This window comes from Punica granatum, chromosome 7, assembly GCF_007655135.1.
Source record: "Punica granatum isolate Tunisia-2019 chromosome 7, ASM765513v2, whole genome shotgun sequence".
Classification (NCBI taxonomy): domain Eukaryota; kingdom Viridiplantae; phylum Streptophyta; class Magnoliopsida; order Myrtales; family Lythraceae; genus Punica; species Punica granatum.
Window position 1 is genome coordinate 20,733,073 of NC_045133.1, and position 17,437 is coordinate 20,750,509.

At 38.3% G+C, this 17,437-nt stretch overlaps 1 protein-coding gene and 1 pseudogene across 1 annotated transcript; one reads left to right on the forward strand and one right to left on the reverse strand.

Moving 5' to 3' along the window:
* The first annotated feature begins 256 nt into the window (after positions 1-256).
* LOC116213216 lies at positions 257-3,079 on the forward strand (annotated as a pseudogene).
* A 344-nt stretch (positions 3,080-3,423) lies between these two features.
* Positions 3,424-4,150, reverse strand: LOC116214859 (E3 ubiquitin-protein ligase ATL23). The gene has a single exon (XM_031550339.1). The coding sequence runs from the start codon at positions 4,039-4,041 to the stop codon at positions 3,634-3,636; it is 408 nt and encodes a 135-aa protein (XP_031406199.1). The 5' UTR covers positions 4,042-4,150; the 3' UTR covers positions 3,424-3,633.
* Between the last annotated feature and the right edge of the window lie 13,287 nt (positions 4,151-17,437).

Consider the following 17,437-nt stretch of genomic DNA (forward strand, 5'->3'; position numbering starts at 1 on the left):
TTTTTTGTTGAAAGTCATATAATCATGTTATATAATGGAACATTAGATGCATAATTTAATAACTTAACATCATACTTTTTCACAATATCTTACATACTTATATATATTTAAATTTATCGATTTTATTCATTGATTATTTAATTATTAATATTTTATATGTTTAAAACAATAAAAATACAAAATCAACGAAGTCGTGGCCATTTCAGTAGTTTGATTAATTAAAGCTAGAACAGTAAGACCACAGGAAAGAAATGCCCCCTACTGTCTTGACCTCCCTCTTTTATTTCCACGGAAGGTCTTGCACGATTTCGTATCATGTGATACGAGGATCATAGTCATTCATTTTGCGGACCACGGTGGATATCAGCTCGATGAGCTTCCCTGCGGCAATCAACGGCGGTGAACTCCTCTGCTCCGATCAAGAGGGCAACTGAAGCCCGTCTCCGACATCGACCACGGCTCACAGTAGGAATCGCCCGCTGTCTCCGACATTTCCATTCTCATATTTGAGGCGGAGACGGTGTTTGACGGCGTCTCGGTGGTTGTAGTGGGCGCTCTTCCGTGGTGGTGGTCTTCTGCTCTCCTCCAGTGGTCGCGCCTTCTCCCTCTCTGGTCAGATCCGTGGCGCCAAGTGGAGGCCATGGCTGCTTTGGTTTGATTATCTTTGGTTTCGGGCCGTTTAGGACTGATGAATCGGTTTTTGGTCCAAAGGATACGATTGGGGAAGGGATCTTTCGTATGGATGCCGACCCAATATATCCCCGTCTACTCTACTTTGTCGTGAAATTCCTACAGCGGAGTAGAAATTCGTCGTGAATTAAGAACAAGTTTATTTCCCTTCCCGGTTACTATTGGGGTCCGGCAGCTAGAAGGTTGTTACTGGAATTAACGGTTTTAAGATAACGAATGACAATTGTATCTAACATTTTTTAAGTGATTTTATTCACTTATTTTCCTTTTATCATTTGTTAGTGAATATGTTTATTCCACTCTTGTAATATTTTGATTAGGAATTTTCTTTCATATTCGCTGTTGCAGTGGATTTTAACTCATTCATGCAATGAAATCCACTTTTAACTCATTCAGCAAAAATTTATGTACAAGCTGCAGTTTAGGTACGAAAATGAACAAAAATGGCAAAAATAGTAGACCCCTCTCCTCTCCTCGAGGAGTTTCTCGAACTTCACCGACAGTGACGGAGCAAACTCGGCATCCTTGTTCTTCTTCGTCTTCACTGCATCTCTCAAACATCCAATCGACCAGCAAGCAAATCTAGCAGGATCCGACCTCCAATGGCGCTGGCGGGATTATCCGAAGATATCCTCACCGACATCCTTTTGAGACTGCCCGCCAAGTCCTTGGCCCGGTTCAAGTGCGTGAGCAAATGATGGCGTACCCTGATCTCGGACCCCCAATTCATCCTATCCCATCTCCAAATGGCGATGATACGAGACCCGTTCTCCTGCACGAAAGTCCTCGTCCTTGGCAAGCCGTTTCGATCCATAAGCACCGAATTGCTCAACGATGATACCAGGATCGAAGCCATTCCGACTACAGTTCTAGGATTTCCGATGAAAATCTCGGAAGAGAAGGTATCAAGTATCAATGCCGTGGGCTCCTGTAACGGCCTGGTCTGCGTGCTTGTAGAATTATACTGCTCTTTTTAGAGTCGTTTCTTCTTGTTGAATCCGACCACCAGGGAATGTAGGGAGCTGCCGAGCCCCGAGGTGGCTCACTCGGATGTTCGGTTTTTCTATGGACTAGGTTATGATTCTCAGACTCGCGACTACAAGTTAGTCAGGGGACGTCTTGTGGCACATAGACATGGATCATGTTGTTATGGCACTAGTACCATTGAGATCCTTTCGCTGGTATCGAATTCCTGGAGGATGATCGTCCTTGAGGGGGTGTTTTTTCGATCGACTTCTGCTTACTTTGGAGTTTATGCGAGTGGATCTTTGCATTGGCTAATGGGCGACAGACTGACCTCGTTCGACGTTTCGGGGGAGAAATTTCATGAGACGGTACACTTGACCGGAATCGATGAGTACGAGAATGATCGCTTGGAAGGCATAGGTGTTAGTGGAGAAAGTCTGTTTGTATGCCGGGGCTGCCAATCTGGGCCCAATTTTGAGGCTTGGGTGATGAAATGGGACGGCAAAGAATCGTCCTGGACTAAGTTGTGTAGTGTGTTGGTTGATGAGTATTCGCCCTTTGCTAAGTACTATGTGCGTCCTCTCTACTTCACGAGAGACGGCAAAATTGTGATGGTTAGATGTGGAACTCAATTGTGCAGATATGATCCAGAGGAAAATGCAATTAAGATGTTCGAGTTTGATAAGGAGATGGAGGTTTACCGACTTGCTACTTATGTCGAGAGTCTCGTTTCGCCTGGAAATGAAGTGGTTCAGAGATAAGAGGTAAACTAGGAATTCCATTGTTCAGCTTGCACAAGGGATTTTCTAAGTTTTATTCAATATCGCTCCTTTTAAATTGGTAAATGAAATTTCATTTTCCATGATCAAATTGGGCATATATCGAGAAAGGAGTGTAGTGCAGTGGTTAACACCCTCACTTGGTAATCTAGAGGTTTCGGGTTCGATTCTCATCAGTGAGACTACCCGTGCCCTTTTATTTAGATTTTCTTTTCATTTCCTTGTACTAGGCCATGAGCCTCCTATTGTAACCGAAAAATTGGGCATATATCCATGCATTCTCACTCTTAGTCGGAATCCAGGGGGGCAACAGGACTCCAAGGATGAGGAGCTGTTCTACTGCCGGGCACCAGTATTCAGTTGTTGGATTGAATTGTGGTTGTCCTTTCATAAGCAAGTCCTTTGATATTTCGCAACCATTCTAGTTCCGGCATTTTGTGGCAGCCAGCCGAGTTATGAAAACAAAGACTTGCTGCGGTTTTAGTCTTTTGTTAGCTTTGATGATGCAAATGACATTGATCCTAGGTTAACCTTATGCATTTTGTGGTTATGACGATATCGTGTACTAGGAAGAAGCTTATGCTTGTCTTATCCATTTGCACTAATCTTTTGGGTGTTAGTCTATACGGCTTTATCTATAATTAAAGGCGCTTTTTTGGAATTCAAGGTGATATTAGGCCTAATAACCGCAACAAGATTACAGTTCATTTCCGATATGAATATCTTGAGTTCGACTACAGATGAAAGTACTAACTGATGAGACCTAAATCATGATGGAGGAGCCCAAGCCGATACTTAATGAGGCAAGACATGATGTGGGATTTGCTCCGATAAGCTCAAAATTTCATTCCAGTCCTACATGGGTTTTCTTTAGTGTCGATGACACCTCAGCCATCATAGGGTCGTCGTCGTCGACAGCACTAATGATCTCCTTGTCCTTCAACCATTTACGGATTTCGCATTGTTTTTAGTTCAAACAGAAAAAAGATGAACTCTCAAGATCATATCTTCTGCTGAGCATCAACGATTTTGATCAATCAAAATGTCTAAGCCATCCGAAATACATCTCTGTTACAGCCAAACTAATGTCCCAAAACCTTCGCAAGGCCCAAAACTACCAACCTAGAAGCACCTAATACCGTCTATACATAGAAGATCCTAAGAGCCTTTGATTCATCGGTATCAGAATTCGACTCAATTAGGATGGACTCTGGTCCACGCATACAAAGAATTCGGGGCGGAGCACGGCCCGACAGACGGGGCACACCGGATGCTTGGACAGCCAAGTGTCTGCACACTCCACATGGAAACTGTGGTTGCAACCGGGAACCAAACGGGCTGGCTGCTCCGCCTCGATGTCATCGAGGCACACCGCACACTCAGCCCGCCCTGGCGCCAGGTCCCTCCCTGCCACCTTTGGCAGGCTGCTCAGCTGCTCAGCCGACAGCCCTTTCACGCCGGCCTTCTTCTCCATGTGGACTGGCATAGCAGGCAGGTGGCTGTTGGTGGCAGAGTACCAAAAGAGGCAGAGGTAGATGACGATCACGACCGTCATGCCAGCAAACGGGAGGAACAGCGCCAAGAAGACTGAGAAGAGCATCTTCATACAAGGCGGCGGAGTGTTGGCACGATGCGCACCATAGCGGCACCCCGATTCGGTTTAGGGGTTTTACAGTAGAAGCGGTTGAGGAATTGAGTGGCGAGGGGTTTTAAATGTGATGGGGGAGCTGAGAAGGTTAATGTAACGGCTATAAGTGGGAGGTGCCAGAAGGGAGTGAGCGATCAGATTGGTCTTTGTCATGGACAACTTAGCTACGTTTCCGTGGTTGGCAAGGAAACAGAATAATTGTGCAAAATCTATGTCACCTGAAATAAATTTGCAGACGTGTACTCAATTAATTATAGTGGTGATTGATCTTTTGCTTTGCTGGTGGGCTCATCTATAATTAGTTGTACCCATTTAATTCGAGCGAAATCTCATGATTTGGGTAGTATCTTGTCAACACATACGGAATATCGAAACTACCCGGACTAAATATAATCGTGTCATGTCTCATTTTTAGACCCCGGTTAAGTGGTATTGCTCATATGGCTTGTGCGGATAGGTAGCTCCAAAAGCTTTTAAATAAGGATACTAATAAGCATGAGAATATAGTTGAATTTTTACTCGATGGGTTTTTCCCTGTGGAATAAGTATTACGGGATAATTGCATATTTTATGGGATATTTCCCTTGTAATTTAAGCTATTATGTATAATAGCCTTCCTGCTTAAATTGCTAATTTCTAGGGATTCTTTCTTCTAGCATACGTTCATTGTTTTGCATCTGTTCCTTGTATTATTGATTAATGGGATTTGGCTTCATCAGCTCAACCGAAGTTTGACAATAAGTTTTAGAAATTCATTGAAATAATTCGATGGGTAAAGCCAATGCTAAAAAAGAAAAATAGTCAAAATAAATATGCTAAGGATACCACTCGCCACCAAAAAAAAGAAAAAAGGAAATTTATGTACCGATTGGATTGCGGTTCGAGATGTGATTCATCCACTGCAATGAGGAAATTACGAGTAACTCAATTTAGCATGTGACTTTCCACGTGGAACGTTGAGAGATTCACTTTTATGGCCATATAAAATCAGTGATTACACGTGTAACTGCATGCACTCTGACAGTTTTAGGACTACGAGACGGCTTTAACTTTCTCGACGATGATACTTTTCCGGTCATAAGGAAGACCGGTGAGTCTAGCGCAAGGATAGGAAATAAAAAGAAATAAATGGACGTACACTAATAAGGATTGGACCCAAGACCTCTTAATTTCGCATTGGCGACAGTTTTAGGACCCCTTCCTTTGACGTGTGATAATTTTATTAATTTAAATTTGAGCCAATATTATCTAAATTACCACTATGCTATTATATAAAGTTAGTTTTTTTTTTCTTTTGGGGGGCTGGTTTCAGTCTCGCTCTCCACCATTACCCCCTAGGAAAGGAAAAAAAGAAAGAGGAACAAAATTGACCATTCGATATTCTCTCCCTCTCTCCTCAAACTTTCTTTAAATACTTCCAACACCAATGAGTTTCGACTAATACAATCGAAACAGATCGACCCATTAAATGGTAAAACTCTCCCAATGTAATTTTTTCCTTTGACACGATTCGAACCCATGAACTTATTTAAGGGGAATAAGAACATAAGCGCTTCAATTAAATAATGTTGGTCCATTTATTTATTTTAGTTAATTACTTCAAAACTCACCACTTATTTATACCAAATAAAATAAAATGAATTTTATCTAATTCATAATCACATTATATATTTTAATTATTGTTATTTTGATAATAATGATTAATGATAATTTTATATGAATAATATATATATATATATATGTGTGATTTCATACATAGCATGGGCATGAATATGGATGATTTTAAGTGCTTATTTGAATTAAGGGTTATGAATGGTTATGACGTTTTATAAGGGATTTGTATATATATATATATATAAGCTGTAATGGAATGGCTAAAAGCGGCTTAAATTTTGGCAAGAACCGTGGGTGGTTGGAAGCTGGGAAACAAAGACCGGCCTGCCCACGGGATCTTCTAATAATACTGTTCGTGGCAAGTGGACTCCGTGCCTATAGCTTTACTTGTCCTTGTGGTTGAAGTTTTACCGTTAGCACAAGCATCATTGGACGCATGCTTTTGATTTAACTCTTCTTCTTCTTCTTTTTTTCCGGTAGCCTTTGATTTAACTCTCTAGAGTCCGTAGAAAGATCCATTTGAAGAAGATGATTCAGTGCAGCAGTGTTGGCCTTTGACTTGAAAGGAGAAGATGATAAATTCGACAGTTGGGCTTCCTGTTCTCCCTTAATTTTTCCTTTCTTTATTTTCTAGTACGTCGTAAACTTTATTACGAAGATATCTTTATTAATTATTTATGAGTAAACAAACTTCCCAGTTACCACGGGTTTGTTATAAAACTCGATAAAACGACATTTCCTTGTTTTCTTCCCTCCGGAAATTTGGCATGGAAGAGGCAAAACAAGATCGGATTTGTTGGGCGTCACGGGACGATCCGTAGGAACACGTGTTTAAAAAACTTACTGCCTACGAAGCTTTGCATGGAAATTTCTTCAAAATTTTCCGTGGTTGCAAAAAATAACTTTGCATGGCATGCAAGAGATGGTTTTCAGCTGTCGGCTTGAATACTCAATCCGCGTGATCTCTTTGATTTTTTTTACTGTCCCTTATTTGGTTCATAAACCCTTTCTTATAGCTGAAAAAAAAAAAAACTCGACCAAATTGTTCACTCTTGTCCCAATCTAATAAGGACATAGAGGGACCCAACAGTGACAGCCAACCGGTCAATGCATCCGTACTTTATGCGAAATTGTTATTTGTGACGGATTTTAATGTATTCTAACATCAAATTTGATTATAAAATTTTAATTAGATCATAATTACATGATCTAATTAAAATACTTCAATAACTACATTTATATATTTTATAAATAAATTAATGTAATCTCATTAGTAAGTTTATTTTAATTCGAATTAAGGTAAATAATTAGATTTTTAGTTTTTTAAAAAAATTCAAAGTTTTAACATCAAGATCAAGATTGTAAAAGTCATTTTGATTTCTAGATCTTACATCTTCTAAATGATAATAAATCAATTATATAATTTAATATTTGAACTAAGAAATTAACTAACTTAGAATTTAAATTAAAATTAGTTACTTTTTAATAATAAGACTTGTTAATTTCTCGATCTATTCAGTTTATACATGAAAATTGAAAATGTTATTAAATTTTCTAAAAATCTCTTTACATTTCGAGCAAGTAATTAGCGGTGAAAATTTATTTTTAGTTTTAACTTAATTTGTAAAGTATTTCACTTTAATATGCTAAGTTAAAAATTGATATAACTTTACATTGTTTCAAAATTTATGATTTTTGAATAATTACTTTCTTTTTAATTATGTAATGAATATTTATGTTTATTTTTAGTTTTAACTTAAATTTATAATTATTTCACTATAATATACAAATTTAAAATTTCATATATTTTTATATATAATTTTATATATTTGAAAACTCCCAATTTTTTAATAATTAGTTTCATTTTAATTATAATATTGAATAGTCGTGCTTATTTTGAGTTTTAATTTAAATTTGTAAATATCTCAATCTAATATACCAAGTTAAAGTTCGATATATCTCTACCTACATAACATAGTAAAGTATATCATGTTAAATTATTTCAAATCACGATATTTGGATACTTGATTTATTTTAGTTATATTATTGAATGTTTCTGTATATTTTGAGTTTTAACTTAAATTTATAAATTATTTCAAACTAATCTGCTAAATTAAAGTTTGATATATCTTTTATATACATACGATAGTAAAATATATGACTATAAATTATTTCAGAATTCACGATTTTTTATTAATTAGTTTATTTTTAATTATAATATTGAATATTCATGTTTATTTTGAGTTTAACTTAAATTTTTAATTATTTTACTTTAATATACTAAGTTCAAATTAGATATATTTTTACATATATAAAATAGTAAAGCATATATCACTTAAAATTATTTCAAAATTCATTTTTTGATACTGTGTTGCTTTTTAATTGTGATATTGAATATTTATATCATAAAATTATGTCATTCACAGTGGGTAATAAATGCATATTATTAATTAATGTGAATGGTTACAAACGCATGAGAAACTATTGTCTTGCATAATATGCAGATATACCGGTTGCCCCAAATATTATATATTATATATAGATCACAACATGTAATAATTAACGTGAACTGTTACAAACGCATAAAAAGTTTCTATTTCGCCAAATGTATATATGGCGGCTTTCGCCGATTGCCCAAGCATTATATATTATATATTACATATAGATGGATTATGTCCTAATTCTTGTATCCAAACGACGTAGCAAAGCTTTCATGGCGGAGAGTAAGGGGCCTACTTATCTCCCACGCCCGACCCTATATATAGGCCCTTGGCAACAACCTCGTCCATAGGCCGGCCTTGTCATAAGTGAGCGGGCCTGGCATTCGGCTCGGCCCAAATCGGGTAGCTTAAAATTGCATACAGAAGCACTAAATTTTTGCATTTTTCTGTGTTCCTTTAAATTAATTCTACTTTTAAAACTGATGTTAAAGGTTATCCGGAGTCTTTTTATATGGCAAGGTGGGAGAAAATGCAGGTCGAATCAGCAGCTCAAGAGGCCTCGAAAAGTCGGACGACCCGTGTAGCCCATGCTCTTAACTATGTATACTGTAGGGCCGGCAATATTTGATATGACACGATTACACAACACGGAGTTAAACGGGTTTGGGTTGGGTATTTTTGATATTCGGGTTAAACGGGTCCAACCCGTTTAGACACGATTAATAAACGTGTCTTAGCGGGTTGAACCCGTGTAACCCGATTATACACGATTAAACCTGTTTATTTAACCGTGTTTAATTGTGTTACTGTAATCGTGTAACCCATTAACCCGTTTATCTAACTGAATTTACGAAAATATCCTTAGGTTAACCCTAATTTCGAAATTTCCATTGGCAGTAGCCGCAGTACCCGATTTCAACTTCAGTCTTTCACACGCCCCCTTCATCCTTCATCTTCACAAGTCGAAGTCGATTTCCCTCCTGCTTCCACGGTTCCACCCGATTTCCTTCGAAATTTGGATCCTTGAGTTGAATTCTTGCAGATCCAGCCTCCACCTGAATCAAGGACGACTTTGATCGTCTTCACAGTCCAGTCAAAGATCTCTCGTCTTCGTTGCCTTTTGGCCGGAGGAGAACCTCACTGGAAGTATCCTTCCCCTTTCGTCGCCGGAGCTTCGATTGGATCTTGATCGGACACGGTTTCCGCTCTGATCCTCTCCGTCACGTTCCTCATCATCAACATACTCCTCTTCACGTCCACCTTCTAGTATCAGGTATGCTTGCTGATTCTCGTCACTGTTTCTGTTGCCGGAGAGGAATTAGGTGAGGCGGCTTGGAGGAGAACTCGATTGGAAGATATTTTTACTTGGCTGCTAGCTATTTCTTCCTCTTGAGGAAATTATATGAGACTAGTTCTGATGAGTTCGTCTTCCAAAGTTCAACATTCTTTGAGTACTAGCATCGATTTTGGAACACATTCTGTATATACTATATAGATAAGCTGAAAGTATTGTCATGATTCGCATTTACTTCAATATGCAGGACATTAATTACGAGTACCTCAGACAATCGTATGTTCATGCTTACTAAAGATCAATGGATTTTTATTTTTTATTTTTTATGTTCTGCTGGGGAACATGACTTGCCAAGATTTGGATTCCCCTGTTGCCTATACAAAATGTATAGAAAGAATATGACTATTTGAGGAGTGATTCTGTATTCGGAGAAGCATGTGTTATCGGAACTTACAGTCTGTAGTCGTTGCTTGATTTGATGGAACTAGGTACGGGTCCACAGAGATCGTTGTCCGACAAGTCTCTGAGGTCAAACACGGGAGAAATGATGGTGCACAACAAAGTAATTATGTTGTATGCAAATTTAAAGATAGCTAGGGAAATACTATCATGTATTAATGTACGGGGACTTCACCTTATGGTACAATCTAATGTTTTTACTTTGGATCGTCTAGCTTAAAATATGCATGTGTTCAACTATTATACAAGCACAGGTCTCGGTGAGGTATGTAAATCTGATCGCTGAGAGATCAGACTAGATCGTACTTACACAATGCACTATATAGAATGCTCAATGCTATATACATCGAGACTCATGCAATAAAAAACGATCTATGATCTAGTAGGAAAAGAAGAGAAAAACTCACCGATGTTCCAGATGAGGGAAGTTGTATGGGGACAACTTGTTTGAGTGCCTTTCCATTTGCATGTTCTTTTTCCATTTGCATTAACCAGTTTCTCATTGTCTATTTTATTTAGGGATAATGAGTTCAGAAAATAATTTGGAGGTGAACTTGGAATCCTCTGAGAAGGAAAAACCCATGGCCACGAGAAGATGATGATATAGTAGAGCTCGATGTAGACGAGATCCAAGACACTGCAACAGGAACTCAAACGGGGACATCGAAAGGCAAGCGAAAAAGAAGATTGACCTCACCTGTGTGGCAATTCTTTGAGAAGTTGGCAGAAAAGTCTATTGATGGTAAGAGCCGCTGTAAGTGCAAGAAGTGTGGCGCTATTTTTCTTTGTGATAGTCAATATGGGACAGGAAATCTGAAAAAACATAGTGAAAGATGCATTCGTAAGGATACATGAGATGTTGGTCAGCTGCTTATGAATCATGATATGTCTTTGAGAAGTGATGCATTTGATCCCGAGCGCTTTCGTGAGCTGTTGATTGCTGCCATTATTATGCATGATCTGCCTCTTGGCTTTGTGGAATATGCTGCAATTAGATCTATATTCTCATATTTGCGTGAGAATGTGCCTGTTATATCTCGGAACACTGTAAGGGTTGATGTACTGAAAGTTTATAAAAAGGAAAAGGCACGGGTTAAGGGCTTGCTTGAGGAAGCAAGTGGTAGGATTTGTTTGACATCTGATTTGTGGACCTCAATTGCTACTGATGGGTATCTCTCTTTGACCGCACATTTTATTGATAAAAATTGGATTTTGCAAAAGAGGATTCTGAATTTCTCACCGATGCCACCTCCACATACCGGTGTGGCATTAAGTAACAAGATTACCTCTTTGTTGGCTGAGTGGGGTATTGAGGGGAGATTGTTTTCTATTACTTTGGATAATGCCTCTGCCAATGACACTTTCGTGAGCTTGTTGAGATCGCATTTAAATTTGAATGATGCACTCCTAGCCAAAGGTGAATTCTTTCATCAACGATGTTGTGTCCATATCATTAATTTAATTGTACAAGATGGACTAAAAGAGATTGATGTTGCGGTAGACAAAGTGCGGGAGAGTGTCAAGTATGTTAAGGGATCTCAAGTTAGAAAAGAAAAGTTTATTGAATGTGTGAAACTCTTCTCTTTGAATTCAAAGAAAGGCTTGAGGCAAGATGTCCCTACTCGTTGGAATTCAACATATCTGATGCTTGAAAGTGCCTTCTATTATCGTCGTGCATTTTGCTACCTAGAGTTAAGTGATTCCAATTATACAAATTGTCCTACCCCATTGTAGTGGTAGAAGATTGAGAAGATAAAGAAGTTCTTGGGGTTTTTTTTTTGAGATCACGAACTTGTTTTCTGGGAGTAAGTATCCAACTGCAAATCTATTCTTTCCTTCCACTTTCAAAGCATATATGATGCTCAAGGAGTATGGTGATGGGATAGATGAATATTTGAGACCAATGTCATTGAGGATGCTTATGAAATTTGAAAAATATTGGTCTAAATTTTCAGTGATTTTATCGATTGCGGTGATATTGGACCCTAGGTATAAACTTGAGTTTGTGGATTGGAGTTACAGAAAGTTGTATGGTAGTCAATCTTCGGAATTTCAGACTGTTCGAGACAAATTATTCTCATTTTATGAAGAATATACAGCACATGAGAAGGAGAATCGAACATTTGCATCAAAAGAGAAGGTAGTGCCGGATCCTGATCAAGAGTTCGAATCCGTAGATATGCTGGAGGTAAAATTTTTAATGATGTTATGTGTTACTTTGTCAATATTTGTTTTGTTCTCCCCATATATTTTCATTTTCATGTTGTCAATTGCACTTGGAATACTTTTATCATTGGTCTTTCCTTATTATTTTTAATTTTTTATCAGGAGTTCGATGATTATGCTGATAATGTGTATTCAGCATCTTCGAAAAAGTCCGAGTTAGAAAAGTACTTAGATGAAACGAGGAGCGATAGAAAGACAGACTTGGACATTCTTGAGTATTGGAAGATTAACTCTCAACGATATCCGACAGTTGCAAGGATGGCTCGTGATATTTTGAGCATTCCTATATCCACGGTTGCCTCCGAGGCAGCATTCAGCTGTGGAGGTCGTGTTCTTGATCAGTATCGGAGTTCTTTAAAACTTGACCTTGTGGAAGCACTCATGTGCTCTCGAGATTGGCTTTATGGATTAGTCGATAAGTTTACTTTTCAGATCTGATTTGTACAGTTCTTTTGTTGATCTTTCTCTTTTTTGAATGTAGATGGTTGTGGAATTTCCGTGGATCAACTCACAGAGGATGTGATGAACTTAAATATTAGCGAGGAGCCATCAACTCAAAGGTCCAATACTGTGGTTAATTAAAGGAGAGATTAGCTATTGGGAACATCAACAGGTCTATGAAATGGAATATCTTTTGGTAAGAGTTATAGAACTCTATCGCTTTTGTATTCACAGTTGTTTGACTTGGGTTGGATTCTATTATCTTTTGCAGTTGTTTATGAACTGATGAATTCATAAATGAGCTACTTTGGTCATCTAACAACCTCAGGCAGGCTGTTGGATTCTTGGTATGATGGATTTTTTTCCACCTTCTGAAATAGTTAAATAATTGGTTTCTTAGATGAGATGTGTTACTATTCATTGCCTAAAGATACATCCATTTCTGGCTGTTATTGACTGGCCAAATAGAGATCCATTAAAAATATAACTTCGGCGATTTGTGTAGATATTCCCTATAAATACTGTAAAATTGCATTTCCTTATCTGGGACTAGAGTTTGGTTAGGTGAGGACTTGGTGCGAGTGATCTCACGTAAGACAAAAAAAATTGTGTTTGCGCTGCCGTTGCTCCTTAGAGTTTATGAAGCTTTTTGAGTTTTAGAACATGTGACCGGCAAAAGTGCTTGGTTATTGCTGGGCTATTCTTCGTGTATATGGAGCTTGGGAAAGTATTGCTTGGTTATTTGATAATTCTTGAGCTATTTGTTCTGCTTTTTCTGGAGGCTTTTGCATTGTAGACTTATGCCTGCAAGTAGCCCATCTTTATATAGTGGATGCCCCTCGAGTTACAGAGTCGCTACTTCTGTCTGTATTAAACTCTTTTTGTCTTGTTGGCCTTGGTTGGGCGGGGCCTTTGTTAGACACCAAATCCTCTTTCTTCTTTAAGTTGAAAGGAATTTTCTGCAGTGAGCCTAAACATAGACTTGCTTTTGTGTTCCTTTTTGTTCGTTCAGTTTACGATTGTGTTTGGTAACACCTAACTGTTTGACAGCTCAAAATATCTTTCTAGTATTGTCTCTCTCTCCCTCCCTTCCTCCTTCCTCATGCATTATGAAACTTGTGCACTGGGAATCGTCTCTGTTGAACCCATATGTAAATCTTCGGGGGCTTAATCCTGTGAGAATGCTATAAGCATCTACATTGTACTATTGAAAAGATTTTGTTGACTTATCTGCTGAAAAGAGAACGGTTTGTCCCTGATATTGAGCATTTATGTATTCAGATACTGAGTGTCCAGTTGTTTATATCCAGATGTACAAGAGCGAGAGCAACGGTGAAGGTGAGAGGCGTGATTCAATTGACCATCTCCTGGAGGAAACTGACGTTCCATACGATGAAGAGGAAAAAGTGTCGGATGAAGAGTCTGAAGGAGAATCAGAAGACAGTTCATTTTTTAGTCTCGTTCATTACAGCTTTTCATTTGATGTCGTAAGCAAGACAGTTCATTTACTGGGTTGAATTTATGAACTGATGAATTCATTTTTGAGTCTCGTTCTTTGACATTGATGGCGGAACTCCTTAATGATTAAGTTGCCAGTGGAATTGTCAATGAACATGTCGTGTTTGCATAATTCCGGAGCTAATTGTATTGGTAAGATCTGAATTGTATTGTTTGAAATTTTGTTGAGCTGCAGTGCAACTGTGCAATGCATGGAGGAAATAAACGGATAAACGGGTCGTATAACGTGTCCGGATAAACGGGTCGTATAACGTGTCCGGGTAACCGGATTGAACGGGTAAATGGGTCGTGTAAACGTGTCCGGTTAAATGGGTTTATCGGATAAACGGGTCGTGTAAACGTATACGGGTAATCGGGTTTATCGGATAAACGGGTCGTGTAAACGTGTCCGGGTACCGGTTATAATCGTATCGTGTATTCGTGTACCTATTATGACACATTTCGATAAACGGGTTTAAACGTGTCGTGTACGGGTTGACACGAATATAACTGTGTCGTGTACGGGTTTTCAAAACCTGACCCGTTTAATAATCGTGTCGTGTACGAGTTATGACTTCGATAACACAAACCCGTTTAGACACGACACGTATAAACACGACACGATACGAATTGCCGGCCCTACTATACTGTCTGGTCTGTTGCTAAATTATTCATAGAGAATGGCTCATATTTAGATTCACTATTGTTATTACGGTTAATTCCCTCACCCACCAAAAAAAAAAAAAGGCACAAACTTTGCAGTTTGTATCCTTTCTAGTACGAATTTTCGGAGATTCCCAAAAAAAGTACCAACTTTGTAGTTTGTATCCTTTGTAGCACGAACTTTTAGAAATTACAAAAAAAAAAAGAGCACAAACTTTTGGTTTTGTATCACATCTAGCACGCGGTGACCCCCACGGTGAGTTTTGATAGATTCCTCTGATGTGGATATTTAACGGCGCTCACGTGATTGATGGTAAATAACATGGCGAGTCTTCTACACTCCGAATGATGCCACTGGCTCTGGTACCCACCAAGATTTGGACTCCTGAGGAAGGAGAAAATAATGAATTATCAGGAACCATAGGCAACATTATAGACTATTCTCAGGCTATGTTTGAGTTCAGAAAGTCTGACATTCTTTATGAGAAATACATTCATCTGCCTTTTCTAAGAAAACAAAGAAGAGGTGCTTTCAAAGCTCTTTCCCGTTATGTCTTCCTCGATAAGGAAAAACCATTAGGGAATGCACTTCCAAAATATGTCGCGATAAAAGCGTAGAACTTGTCATTTCTTCGCGTCTTCTTTAAATATTTGGAAAAGGAAAAACAGTATATATATTTCAATCCCATTTCTTCAACATCAAACAGCCCTAAGAATTGGTCGAACATTCAATATCAGTCTATGATGAATATGAACTACGAGGAAAGCCAAAATCCCCAGTTACACCATGAATAGAGAGAACATTTGGAGGAGCACGTGATGCGGTAGCTCCAGGGATCCTCTTGTATGAAAAAGCATAGGCCCCACCTGCAAGTGCCATTGACATGAAGAACAAACCCGCCGCAAGACAATCCACGCACGTCTTGAGACAATCCTTCGATATGCCCATTCCAAGTTTCGACCTCTCCAAGTGGTTTTCATCTTATGTTAGGGCAAGCTCTGCCTCTTTCAGCTTCATCTTCTTCCTTAAGAAGCTGAGCTCCAAAGTCTTCAGGTCATTTGACCGACTCTGCTCTATCACAGATTTCTCGAATGGGCTATATACATGGGGCGCTGGTGGAAAATGGGCTGCGATATGCTTCAAGTAATACACGCTAGCTTATTTGCGGGCACATGTGGACTGATTTCTGGGTGATATTCATTAAATCTGCTGATTGAATATATTGAATATCCTCAAAGTTTTGCATTGTCTCTTCACAATCATCTCTGATCCAAGAATTGCCCGGGCAACCGCCGTGCTCCATAGTCGGGACTCCAATAGCTGTTCGAGAGGATGAATCATGCATCGGTCCCATGGTCCCTTAAAGTGCTCTCGAGAGAAGTTCTCACAGCTCATTGAGATGATAAATCATTTATCACTTATCAGCCTAAGGGTCCTTAAAGTGCTCCCAAGAGACCGCTCAAAATTATCGGCAAAGCCAGAGAGTTTATCGCCGGAAACATGTTATTGGACCATCAGCTAAAAACAGAAGGCACCCGATTTACTACTTCAGTATCTTGACCTAACATAGAATTCCCACAAACCACAGAAGGAACGCAACCTGTAAATTGGAAGAGTCGATGCAGGAGACAGCAGCATAAGGTCGCTCTTACATTTGATAATGATTATCTGACAGCGCAAGTGGGAATCTGCGAGTCAAGTGGTACGTTGGAGGCAAGGAAGCATATCAGTGAGTAGATCAAGAATATTCACTCTCATACAGTCCCTGGACTGTTATGGGCTTGCTCAGAGGGGCTGGGTCGCTCAGGGGCAAAAAATTCAGGATTGGCCCATAAAGAAAACTCGAGTCGTATATGAAATTATTAATTGCAAAAGAAAGTTGGATGAAGTGCATACACACACTTATCTACATATCTATATATGTTATATCATATAATCATACGTAGTGGGTGTAGTTTCACCTACCAAAAAAGGGAGAAAAAAGAAAGTATTAGATACTATGATTTCTATTTCTCTCTAGTCGGCCTATGGACCTCCATTGTAATCTTAAAAAAAAAAAAAGCATTGTTATGCACTCGTGCCAACAGAATTATTACTTCATAGAAAAGAAAATGTTCGCGCGTTGTCACGGATTATTTTCAAGATAATATTATTCTCAAATCCATTCAATTTATACTAAATTTAAAGTTATTTATATTTTCTATATATTCTTTATCTCATTATTTCCTAGCATGATCCTCGCCTATTTCTCCTCTGTATAATTCAAATCATATCAAACTAATGAACTGTATTAGGGTGTTTGAATATGATCTCAAATGAAGTAAAAATATTTCTGTAAAGTAAATACAAACTTAGAGAAACTATAGAAATGTAGAGCATTCAAACCAATATAGCTTGTTTTTGCATAAAAGTATAATAACTTGTCGAGCGGAATATTATAAGTTCTTTTGTCATTTTCACAAAGTTATAGGCAATTTTCGGGAAAAAGAAATATTTAAAGGAAAGTTAAAAAAACTTTTATGAAGAAATATATGGAAAATTTTAGATAAAATATAAAAAAAAATAGAAGTAGCTAATGAGTTAGTGGCACATGCCAAGCAAAAGAACTCTGAAACTCTTCTTTTAATTTATGTACATAGATGTATTAGGATATAAATATAATCTGGGATGGATAAGGGAGTCATGAGGGTCGCAGTTGCTGCCTAAAATTTTGATATT